We start from the raw sequence: 12,207 nt of genomic DNA, 5'->3' as shown, positions 1-12,207 counted from the left end.
TTTCGTATTTTTCAATGTAAGCGAAAGGAAGATCGCTGAACTTGCAATAGAAATTGGGCCAATAAATGGCGATTAAATCATGATTATGGTTATTTATTATAATATATATATAATAAGATGCTAATAATATACGTCGACAAACAGCAATTGTACTGTAAAATTCTATTAAAACGATACAATTCAAATTCTAAAAGTCACTTTCGCTCACTTTCGTCAAAAATCTCACTTTCGTATTTTAGGCAAACCCCATGAATTCGACGGTCCAGTTTGTTAAATAGGTATAATGTGAAACCTTTTTAGTTTGCTTTATTTCAACGAAACATATCATTGTGTAACAATAAATATATATGTTTCAACATAAGCTATTTAAAGCTTCAATAATCTTCTACTTCTACTTCTACTTCTATGTTGATCTCGTCTGTAAATCCGCTGTGCAGACATCAGCGACGAGTGGTGATGTGAAATGTGCTCCATTAAAAACGTGGGCTAAAAACCTGTCCCCCATGTGCGGCACCAGGCGTTCGAGTTAAAATAATGTGAAAACGTAGTGTGAAGTAAAATCCAACATGTTTGTACACTATACACGATTTTAATAATTTACACATATACGTATGACTGGACAGCGGTTTTAAAACTGTCCAGATTGTCCACAGATGTGATGTTAGTTGGTAAGTTGTTCCAATAAGGTACAGTTCTTGGAAAGAATGAATGTTTGTACGCATTAAGTCTGCAGTGATAAGTGACGAACTTTACCGAGTTTGTGTATCTTGTAGATAGTTGTGGGTGGTATTCAACTGGTACAGCCACCAGGTTATTAAACACTTTATACATAAGAATTAAGTCCGCACACTGACGACGTTGTTCAAGTGTTGGCCATTTTAGGTCGTGTAGCATTGATGTTACGCTAGATGGATTGTTACGATTGAATGGTTTATTCATGACGAATCTTGCCGCATTCCGTTGTATTTGTTCAAGTTTCTTTGATGTATTAAGTTGTTGTGGATTCCAAATTGGTGACGCATATTCCAGTTTAGGTCGAACCAAAGTTTGATAAGCTCTTTCCTTTACTGTGGTCGGGCAATGTTTTAAGTTCCGTTTGATGAAACCAAGAGTACTAGAAGCTTTTGCTGTGATTGAATCGATGTGTAGGTTGTATTTCATAGTATCTGCTAGTTCAACTCCCAGATATGGATGGTTTTTAACAATATGTAGTGATTGATTTTTCATTTTGTAGTCAAATACAGATTTGTTACGTTTATTTGTTATTGACATGGTTGCACATTTATCGACGTTAAATTCCATTTGCCAGATATTACTCCAATCAACTAAGGTGTCCAGGTCTTTTTGTAAAATATTATGATCTTCACTGGTGAGTATGGGTCTATAAATGACACAATCGTCAGCAAATAGGCGAATTGATGACTTAATATCCGAGGCGATATTAATAATAAATTCGTGAACAATATACATCTTATTTAGATGAATTCATATACAGACGCCCGCATTAACTTATATTTGCCAAATCCATATTTGCCAAAAATGTTTTTAACAACTATAAATGTTAACTTTTGTACTGCTATTATTATAGTATATATAGACCGAACTAACATTTCTGCACCATTTACAAATTATAGGACATCCACAGAAACAAGAAGAGGACCACCATTTCTAAAGTCAGCTATTTTAGTTTTATTCAATTTTACAGCAATTCTGGATTGAATCTAAATCAAGAAACTGAGACTCAATAAAGACATGCTAAGATTATGTACTGTATTAAACACCAAATAATTGATGTCTGCAAAATGTATACTTAATAGAAATAAAACAACAACAACAAAACACAAACACGAGATATGATCACGTGATACATTTCATTCCATACTTTGTTTTAGATTCAAATAAAATTTCTGTTCTGTTCTGTTCTGTTTATAAAATGAAGCGGTTGTGCTTTGATATTGGAACATAATGATATCAGATCTTTCATCAGCTTCTTTTTTGTAGGACACGATAGACAGTCCAGATACCTTTAGATCTTGCATCAAATTTATTTTTGTCATAGTCTGTAGCTGTAGAATTCTTATCCGTCAGCTAGTTTGTGAGAGTATATCATTTATTACAAAATACCCAGACCTAAAACTTAATCATATTTAGGTTTTCCATGCAGCAAATGCGTTTTTTAATACCCATATCCCACCTATCACTGTTTTATTTATATACAAAAGATAATGATAGATGGATAAAAAAGAGAGATGACAACAATAATTACCACTAGTTGTTATATTAGACCTGTCAGAACGCATTTTGTATTTTATTTTTATTTAATTTGTAAATTACCAACAAAATGCAGGATGTCGTTGCACCAGTTTCTCATATTACATTTGATATTGAGATTGCCCTCAATAATCAACTTGGATCAATGCCTTTACCCTTCCCTGGAATGGACAGTAAGCTTTTCAATTAGTGTATATTATTCGGATAACATTAATTCGGACAAGACAAGTACATGTAGCATGAAAGTGATGAAACCCTTTTGTACCGATCTATTAATTTCCAAATTACATTTGCAAATAAAAAAATAACATCTGTCATTTTTATACGGTATTGTAAACCTGAAAAATCCTTGTGCATTAAAAATGGTGGTGCCAACTAGAAATGATAGAAAAATTCACTGATAAGTATTGAATCCAATATATTTTTGTATAGTCTTTTATCCGATTTCCTTTAAGATATACACATATAGTATATAGCCTGGCAAACAAAGCCGGGCACAATTTGCTCTCGGCTACTTATAGTTATTAAAGGATGTCAGGGAGATAAACAGATGACACAATTATACCTCAGTGCCCATGTCGTGCGCGGGCGGCGCTTAATGTTTACAATCATTAGCGACCCAATGGATAATTATTTACTAGAAAGATTAATTTATATTTCGTTTTGAATGGTAGCCTAAAATTTTTTAATCTATTATTATTTTAAATGAATTTAGAGACATCAGGTCACTGAAATTTTGAGTAGCCCGATGGGACATCCAGCTTTGAAACTCAGGTAGTCCTTGAGGAAAATAGGTAGCCTCGGGCTAATGGACCATCGTTGGTGTTGAGCCCTGAATTATGTCATATAGAAATTTTAATGTTGTCAGTTGCGTTTGTTGTGAATTGTTGATTTTTTATTTCAGAATCTGGAGCTGCCATATGTACATTTTTCTTGACCTCAGTAGGATGTAGTAAGGCAACAGCTTGTCCATTTAGACACATAAAAGGGGAGAAAACTGTGGTCTGTAAACATTGGTTGAGGGGTCTCTGTAAGAAGGGAGATGATTGTGAGTTCTTGCACGAGTTTGACATGACAAAGATGCCTGAATGCTTCTTTTTCAGTAAATATGGTAAGTTTAGACAGTCTGTTATAAATTGTTATGTTTCATCTTTTTTAAATTGTAATAATCTTATTCTTATTTATTGTCTTATCATAATATTAAAATATATCTTTATTAAACCTTAAACTGCCTATAAGGTGTGTAATTATGTCCCAGCCAGAGTGCTATTTGCCTATTAACAGAGCAGACATGTTCCATCCGCAGTTCCAACTATTTGCCTGCAAGACATGATAACATGTCCAGGTCTCGACACTAACTTTTTCAGCAGGTGGTATGCCGGACCACTGGATCCAAAATTCAGGTGATCCTTTCTGAACACAGGTGGTCCATCTTTTTTTTTACTCATTTGTTTTTAAGGAAACTTCAGATTTAGAAGAACTACACTTAAAATTGGTGACAGAGACATATTTATTATTAGTTTTTTAACAACTGAAGAAAACATGTATATTTTCTATTTCAATCTTAGATCAGATAGTAAGCCATTGTAATCCTATTTAGTATTTATTATCTCATTGAAAAATACATGACAGTGACAGTACTCATACTTGGGTTAAGTGACTTCTTCCGCAATTCAAGTTAGGGAATAGTGAAACCATTTGTGAATGACTTATTTCCTTACTGTTATTCAAATACTCATTGCTGTTTCCTGGAACATCTTAATAAGAATAATAATTACATTTTATAGATTAACATTTTTAATTAAACTATTAAGTTATTATATTCTTGTCTTTGAAAATTTAATGATAAACAGAAAAATTCCTACATTATAATTGAGCTTATCTTCCTCACAGATTTATTATACATGCTTGTTTGTTGAAATTTATTTATTTTTCACAAAGTATTTATAACCTTTTAAAGTACTTTAAATAAGAAAAAAATGGATCTCTGATCGTTTAAAAAAGTAGTCAAAGATTACTAGATATTTAATTTTTTCTTTGCCTTTGTTTGCACCATTATTCATGTGTTTATCCGATATCCCATAGTGATACAATGTTATAAATTCAATGCAGTGCTAGAGACATTTGAATTTATTTTATACTTTAATTATTAAAATAATTTTATACTTTTTTAACTACACTTTAAGCAAGTTAATAAAAAAGTTATGGATGTCTTAAGATCTTTTGAACTAATGAGATGAATGAACATATACCTGTACATCGGAGAAATGGCTTTAAACAACAATTATAGAACACGTTTTTCGACCAAATAACCATTCTCCCAGATGACCCGTGCACCATTTGGAAAATTCAAGTGGTCTAACGGACCAGTTGCCTGTAAAATTAGGTGGTCCTTGCCAAAATCAGGTGGTCTCGGACCAATGGACCACCGCTAATGTCGAGGCCTGATGTCCCACTTACAGTACCATATTTCCGTAAAAGATACATGTAGGTAATCATTTTTCTAACCGTAGAAATATCTTTTTGCCTAAAACATTTCAAGATAGATAATTATGTTCCACCTATTCAATTTCACCTACAGTACAGTACCATCTCATTCTGTGAGATTAGTAAACATGTCCTATATTAGCAATACCATCTTTTTCCTACAGGATGGATATACTTTTCCAACATACCATACCATGTATTTATAATTTGCTTACAAGATATGTATACCCATGTTGGAATCCTACTCACAGTACCATCTACATGTACTGGATCAATGTCCTACTCCAGGTTTTATGGGCATTTTTATCATGTTTTTGGTCTTACTTTCATTTTTCAGGACAATGTAATAATAAAGAATGTCCATTTCTACACATTGATCCTGAACAGAAAGTTAAAGACTGTCCCTGGTATGACAGAGGATTCTGTAGACATGGTGAGTATTATTATCTTATTCTAAAAATAGTGACCAGTCATCCTGCTGTTACACTGTTACTTTCTCTTGTCGGTAGACTGACAAAAGAGTAGAATGTGGGGGCATCTGTAACCTATGGGTACATTTCTAGTTGCTTACAGATTCTAAAACTATGAAATGATGATTAATTATGAAATGATGATTTGTGGTGTGGTTTAGTGGTAAATGCATCAGTTTTAGTAATTTAAGAAATGTTGGGTTCAAACTGGGTCAGGACCAAACTGTTCATTCCTTGAGCAAGAAAATTTACATTGCTTAGTACTGGTTGGTTCCAGGAATGGATTATAAATTTATAGCTGCCAACATAATTGTCTTTTTGAACTAAAATGAATTCTGTCTAAACTAATATGTTGGCATGTTTAATGTTGTTTCTTTAGGGAAGTATAATTTTAGCTAACATTTTCTGTTTCTTTGAAATGTTACTGATATAATCGTTGATCATTTCAGGACCAAATTGCAAGAACCGTCATGTGCGAAGGCTGATATGTCAAAACTACCTATGTGGATTCTGTTTAGATGGACCAAAATGTAAATTCATGCAGTAAGTTTTCACACTATAGTTTTGTTGCTTATTCTCTCCGATTTCATTAATTTAATTGTTTGTAAAATTCTTTTTTAACAGACTGATTTAACATAAGAAATTGATGTAGTACAGGAGTTCAATACCTCACTAAGTACATGTATGACTTATTTATTTTACCACTTAACCTGCTCAATTTCTGTAATGTACTTGCTCGGCTTTGAATTTGGAACAGTCCATTCATAGATAAAGGGATTTCATTATGAAAATTAAAAAATGGAACAGCTACCAACAGTTTAGAGGCTGGTTCTATACTGGTAGCAAAGGCTTATCACTTTCTGTAACAGCAGCTTAAAGATTAAGATTCTTTTTTCTTCTTTCTACAGTCCAAGTTATGATTTGCCAGTACAAGATGAAAAAACAAAGAAATTCCACCAGACAGTTACATGCCACAATTGTGGGGAGAGTGGTCATAAGTCCTACCAGTGTCCAAAAATTACTGCCAACTCTGTACCCAGTGTTGTTTCAACTAGTGCAACTACAATAGAAATAAAGGTTTTTGTTTGTATTATGTATTGATATTATTTTGATATATTAATTGATATTACTTGGATAGTCTTTATTGATATTATTTTGAAAGTGCAAGTTTTTACTGATACTTGGATAATATTTATTGATTTTATCAGGATAGTACTTATTGATATCATTTGGATGATATTGATATCATTTTGATAATGTCGATTAATATTATTTAGATAATATTTATTGATATTATTTTGATATTATTTAGAGATATATGTATCATATTATTTGGATATTAATTGATATTATTTGGATATTTATAAAGTAGGGAGTATGGCCACATAAAAGTACTTCATAGAATTATTTCTGTGTTTTAAAGTATTACTGCATGTGTTAGGATGGTCCCCTATGGTACCACTGTTCTTATTATTCCCAGCAAATTGTACACAGGGCTGGGAATCAAAACTGCGTCGTATCCTACAAAATGTAAACAAACGCCGCCATCTTGGAACGAAAAACGTATGTTTTTGTTTATAAATTTTTTTGTTGGAAATGACTGAAAACCAGATATATGTATTAACACGCTACACTATTTTCCGCTTCGTTCGGTATATGTTGCTTGCACAACTATTTTGTAAAACAAAAGTTATAGCGAACTTGCATCTCGAAGCGGGGCAGAATTTTTATGAAAATGTGTGGATACGACGCAGTTCATATTGCTTTATCTATCGTTTTTTTTCTTCAAATCATTATATACTTATATCAGAGTTTACCATACACTTAAACATATAATTTTGCATCATTTACTAAAAAAAAAGAGATTTTTATTCTCCAAGAAAATAATGATTTGTACGAAATGATACGACGCAGTTGAAAATAAAATATGATACGACGCAGTTGTATTTTTGGCAGTCCTTTCAAACTGAGATAATTTTGGCAAAATATTTCTATTTTATGGAATAATCACTTGCGCTAGATAAAAAAAACAAGATCATTTGCGGTGTATAGCAATGTTCTGTTGCTTTTGATTATTTAGAATACATTGTGTCATGTCCAATATAACATTTAATTTGAAAGTTTACATTGCGCAAGCTACTTTTCAGTTAAACATGTTACCTAATTGCTCATAATATCTGAAATATTTTTTTATATTTTCCTGTAGGTTCAATATTATCCTTAATTTTTTTCGCAAAAAATATAGAAATCTATTAACTTGAATTCATGTTGGCTAGCTACGCTCTAAGTTAACTGTGGTTCTGCATGTTCTGGGTAATGACTGCTTTTTTGTGGTTTGTTTTCAAACTTTCACTCTACACATTAGCTTTATTAGGGGCGAGGACCTCGGTGCGCCTTTGTGCATTATTTCAGGCAAAATGTTGCACCTGCAGAGAACCATCGACATTTTGAAACTAGCTTCATAGGTTTTCCACACGAAAGAATAAAAAGTCCCTGGTGGTTTTTGAATTCATAGCAGTTCAGGTCAAGTGATTTGAATTCAGTAAACATAAACAGCTCGGCCACGGTCGGACACACCTTTCTGATTTGTTTTTTCAACAAAATTTGTTAACGTCAGCTGTACAAATAAGCAGCTTTTTTAATAACTTCTGGCGTGAAGTTATAAGATTATAAATATTTGAATTAATTATAAAGAGACAATTAAATTTCTTATTTCGATATGACTAGCAGAGAAATTTTCAATGTAAACAGGGGGTAATCCTCTGTGAAGTCCTTTTCTGAAAACCTTTGTTTAAGTTTTCAGGCAATTCATTATCAAATAAAAATCACATTTTAGTATGAAGGTATGTTAAGATGCCATATAGAGCTCTAGTCTGTTGAAAATTTGATGCGATAATCTGACCTTAATTTTCTGTTTAATATTGTGAAAACTTCTTTAATACTGTTGAAAGATCATGTCTGCCTATATCTGTATCAAATTTATCGGTGCACAGCGTAAAATACCTTTGCAAAACGGACACCTTCATTACAAAATAATCTGTAGTTGTATCATATGTAACTCGATTTTGAAAATTTAAAGTTTTTTAATGGAGAAGAATGATACTTAAGTGCAAATATAGAAAATACATTCCGTAGACCTTTCCTCATCGGCGATAAAGAAATGCAATACGACAAAATCAGAGGTAAAGTTCCGCGGCGCTAAATATAAAATGACTAAACGGAACGCATAACCTACTTGCAAAAATATATTGTAGCTTAACCATTTATAATATAATTTTAAAAATTTAATGTTTCAAATAATAAAGGTCATCTGTTCTCACCGATTATTAAGAAAATGAATACAATAAAATCGGCACGTAAAATACATAAGTAATAACGGAATTGACGGAAATTATTGCTCATTACAAGTAACAAAGGTAGGCATGCAATTTGCGCATAGCTCTCTTCCGATAGCAAGAGACCTTTTCAAAATTTGTAATTTTTTCTCTCTTTTTTTTAAAAAAAAAAAGTCATTCCTGATTAATACTAGTATAGGGTTCAGGAGAGGTTACACTGGAATATTGAATTTTGTATCAAAAATAGTAATCACTCCCATTTCGAACTCACGGGAACAATTTTAGAAGCATGCTAAGGCAACACTGGAACACGTTATCATATGGGTGTGCGATCACGTGTTTATTGCACAATGTATCTTGCATTTGATACAGTTTTTCGGAATTTGTAGATGCTTAATATGATAGGTACTTAAATGCAGCCTTAATAGAATTGTATTACATTTCCATTTTTATGGAACCAATGAGTGACCTCTGCTTTTGACTTAAGTTGTAAACAAGAAATGTTGTTGGACGTTATTAGCATACCTAGCACATAATTATGCCCCCATTTTGAAAAAAAGGGGGTATATTGCTTTGCACTTGTCGGTCCGTCGGTCTGTCGGTCCGTCGGTCCTTCGGTCCGTAGACCAAATGGTTTCCGAGTGATAACTAAAGAACCCTTAGGCCTAGGAACTTCAAACTTGGTATGGTGATTGGTCATGACCAGTAGATGACCCCTATTGATTTTGGGGTCAAGGGGTCAAAGGTCAAGGTCACATTGACCTTGAAAGCAAAAACGGTTTCCGATCAATAACTAAAGAACCTTAAGGCCTAGGAACTTCAAACTTGGTATGGTGATTGGTCATGACCAGTAGATGACCCCTATTGATTTTGGGGTCAAGGGGTCAAAGGTCAAGGTCACATTGACCTTGAAAGCAAAAACGGTTTCCGATCAATAACTAAAGAACCTTAAGGCCTAGGAACTTCAAACTTGAGATGGTGATTGGTCATGACCAGTAGATGACCCCTATTGATTTTGGAGTCAAGGGGTCAAAGGTCAAGGTCACATTGACCTTGAAAGCAAAAAACAGTTTCTGATCAATAACTAAAGAACCTTAAGGCCTAGGAACTTCAAACTTGGTATGGTGATTAGTCATGACCAGTTGATGACCCCTATTGATTTTGGGGTCAAGGGGTCAAAGGTCAAGGTCACATTGACCTTAAAAGCAAAAACGGTTTCCGATCAATAACTAAGGAACCTTAAGGCCTAGGAACTTCAAACTTGGTATGGTGATTGGTCATGATCAGTAGATGACCCCTATTGATTTTGGGGTCAAGGGGTCAAAGGTCAAGGTCACATTGACCTTGTAAGCAAAAACGGTTTCTGATCAATAACTAAAGAACCTTAAGGCCTAGGAACTTCAAACTTGGTATGGTGATTGGTCATGATCAGTAGATGACCCCTATTGATTTTGGGGTCAAGGGGTCAAAGGTCAAGGTCACATTGACCTTGTAGGTAAAAACGGTTTCCGATCAATACCTAAAGAACCTTAAGGCTTAGGAACATCAAACTTGGTATGGTGATTGGTCATGATCAGTAGATGACCCCTATTAATTTTGGGTCAAGGGGTCAAAGGTCAAGGTCACATTGACCTTGTAGGTAAAAACGGTTTCCGATCAATAACTAAAGAACCTTAAGGCCTAGGAACTTCAAACTTGGTATGATGATTGGTCATGATCAGTAGATGACCCGTATAGATTTTGGGGTCAAGGGGTCAAAGGTCAAGGTCACATTGACCTTTTAATTAAAAACGGTTTCTGATCAATAACAAAAGAACCCTTAGGCCTAGGAACTTCAAACTTGGTATGGTGATTGGTCATGATCAGTAGATGACCCCTATTGATTTTGGGGTCAAGGGGTCAAAGGTCAAGGTCACATTGACCTTGTAGGTAAAAACGGTTATCGATCAATAACTAAAGAACCTTAAGGCCTAGGAACTTCAAACTTGGTATGGTGATTGGTCATGATCAGTAGATGACCCGTATAGATTTTGGGGTCAAGGGGTGAAAGGTCAAGGTCACATTGACCTTTTAATTATAAACAAGTTTCTGATCAATAACAAAAGAACCCTTAGGCCTAGGAACTTCAAACTTGGTATGGTGATTGGTTATGACCAATCAGATGACCCCTATTGATTTTGGCGTTAAGGGGTCAAAGGTCAAGGTCACATTGACCTTGTAGGTAAAAACGGTTTCCGATCAATAATGAAAGAACCCTTAGGCCTAGGGACTTCAAACTTGAGATGGTGATTGGTCATGATCAGTAGATGACCCCTATTGATTTTGGGGTCTAGGGGTCAAAGGTCACATTGACCTCTTAGGTAAAAACGGTTTCCGATCAATAACTAAAGAACCCTTAGGCCTAGGAACTTCAAACTTGGTATGGTGATTGGTCATGACCAGCAGATGACCCCTATTGATTTTGGGGTTAAGGGGTTAAAGGGCAAGGTCACATTGACCTTGTACGTAAAAATGCTTTCCGATCAATAACTTAAGAACCCTTATGCCTAGGAACTTCAAACTTGGTATGGTGATTGGTCATGACCAGCAGATGACCTATTGATTTTGGGGTCAAGGGGTCAAAGGTCAAGGTCACATTGACCTTGTAGGTAAAAACGGTTTCTGATCAATTAACTAAAAACGCTTAGGCCTAGGAACTTCAAACTTTGTGTGATGATTGGTCATGACCAGCAGATGACCCCTATTGAGTTTTAGGTGAAGGGGTCAAAGGTCAAGGTCACATTGACCTTTTAAGTAAAAACGGTTTCTGATCAATAATTCAAGAACGCTTAGGCCTAGGAACTTCAAACTTGGTATGGTGATTTGTCATGACCAGCAGATTACTCCTATTGATTTTGGGATCAAGGGGTCAAAGGTCAAGGTCACAATGACCTTGTAAGTAAAAACGGTTTCTGATCAATAACTAAAGAACGCTTCGGCCTGGAAACTTCAAACTTGGCATGGTGATTGGTCATGACCAGCAGATGACCCCTATTGATTTTGGGGTCAAAGGTCAAGGTCACATTGACCTTGTATGTTAAAACGGTTTCCGATCAATAATAAGAGAACCCTTAGGCCTAAGAACTTCAAACTTGGCATGGTGATTGGTCATGACCAGCAGATGACCCCTATTGATTTTGGGGTCAAGGGGTCAAAGGTCAAGGGCACATTGACCTTGTAGGTAAAAACGGTTTCTGATCAATTTACTAAAAACGCCTAGGCCTAGGAACTTAAAACTTTGTTTGATGATTGTTCGTGACCAGCAGATGACCCCTATTGAGTTTTGGGTCAAGGGGTCAAAGGTCAAGGTCATGACCAGTAGATACTTTATACCCCTTATTAATTGTTTGATCACTGGGTCAGAAGTCATGCATAATAACCTTATCACATGACTAATTGGCTGCTGATAGGGGGCATACATGTTTTACAAACATATCTTGTTTAAATAGACTTGAGTTTAAAACCAATATGCAGCCTGCAATGAAAATACAACTGCGTCGTATCATATTTTATTTTCAACTGCGTCGTATCATTTCGTAAAAATCATTATTTTCTTGGAAAATAAACATCTCTTTTTAATGGAAATTTAGTAAATGATGCAAAAT

General features: G+C 34.6%; 1 protein-coding gene across 2 annotated transcripts; it reads left to right on the top strand.

Annotated features, from left to right (window-relative positions):
• Positions 1 to 2,273: 2,273 nt before the first annotated feature.
• On the top strand, positions 2,274 to 6,305 carry LOC132737909 (cleavage and polyadenylation specificity factor subunit 4-like; the record flags this gene model as incomplete). 2 transcript variants are annotated; one of them, XM_060725282.1, is given in 5 exon segments in its annotated part: positions 2,274 to 2,444; positions 3,176 to 3,382; positions 5,096 to 5,191; positions 5,678 to 5,771; positions 6,137 to 6,305. In XM_060725282.1, coding segments are annotated over 5 exon segments (669 nt in total), but the record flags the coding sequence as incomplete, so codon positions are not given.
• Positions 6,306 to 12,207: the final 5,902 nt, after the last annotated feature.

The sequence above is a fragment of the Ruditapes philippinarum genome, unplaced genomic scaffold (genome assembly GCF_026571515.1).
Source record: "Ruditapes philippinarum isolate M1 unplaced genomic scaffold, ASM2657151v2 ctg3495_1_1_1_1, whole genome shotgun sequence".
Classification (NCBI taxonomy): domain Eukaryota; kingdom Metazoa; phylum Mollusca; class Bivalvia; order Venerida; family Veneridae; genus Ruditapes; species Ruditapes philippinarum.
The sequence above is the reverse complement of the archived record's forward strand: the minus strand, read 5'-3'. Positions and strand labels throughout refer to the sequence as shown.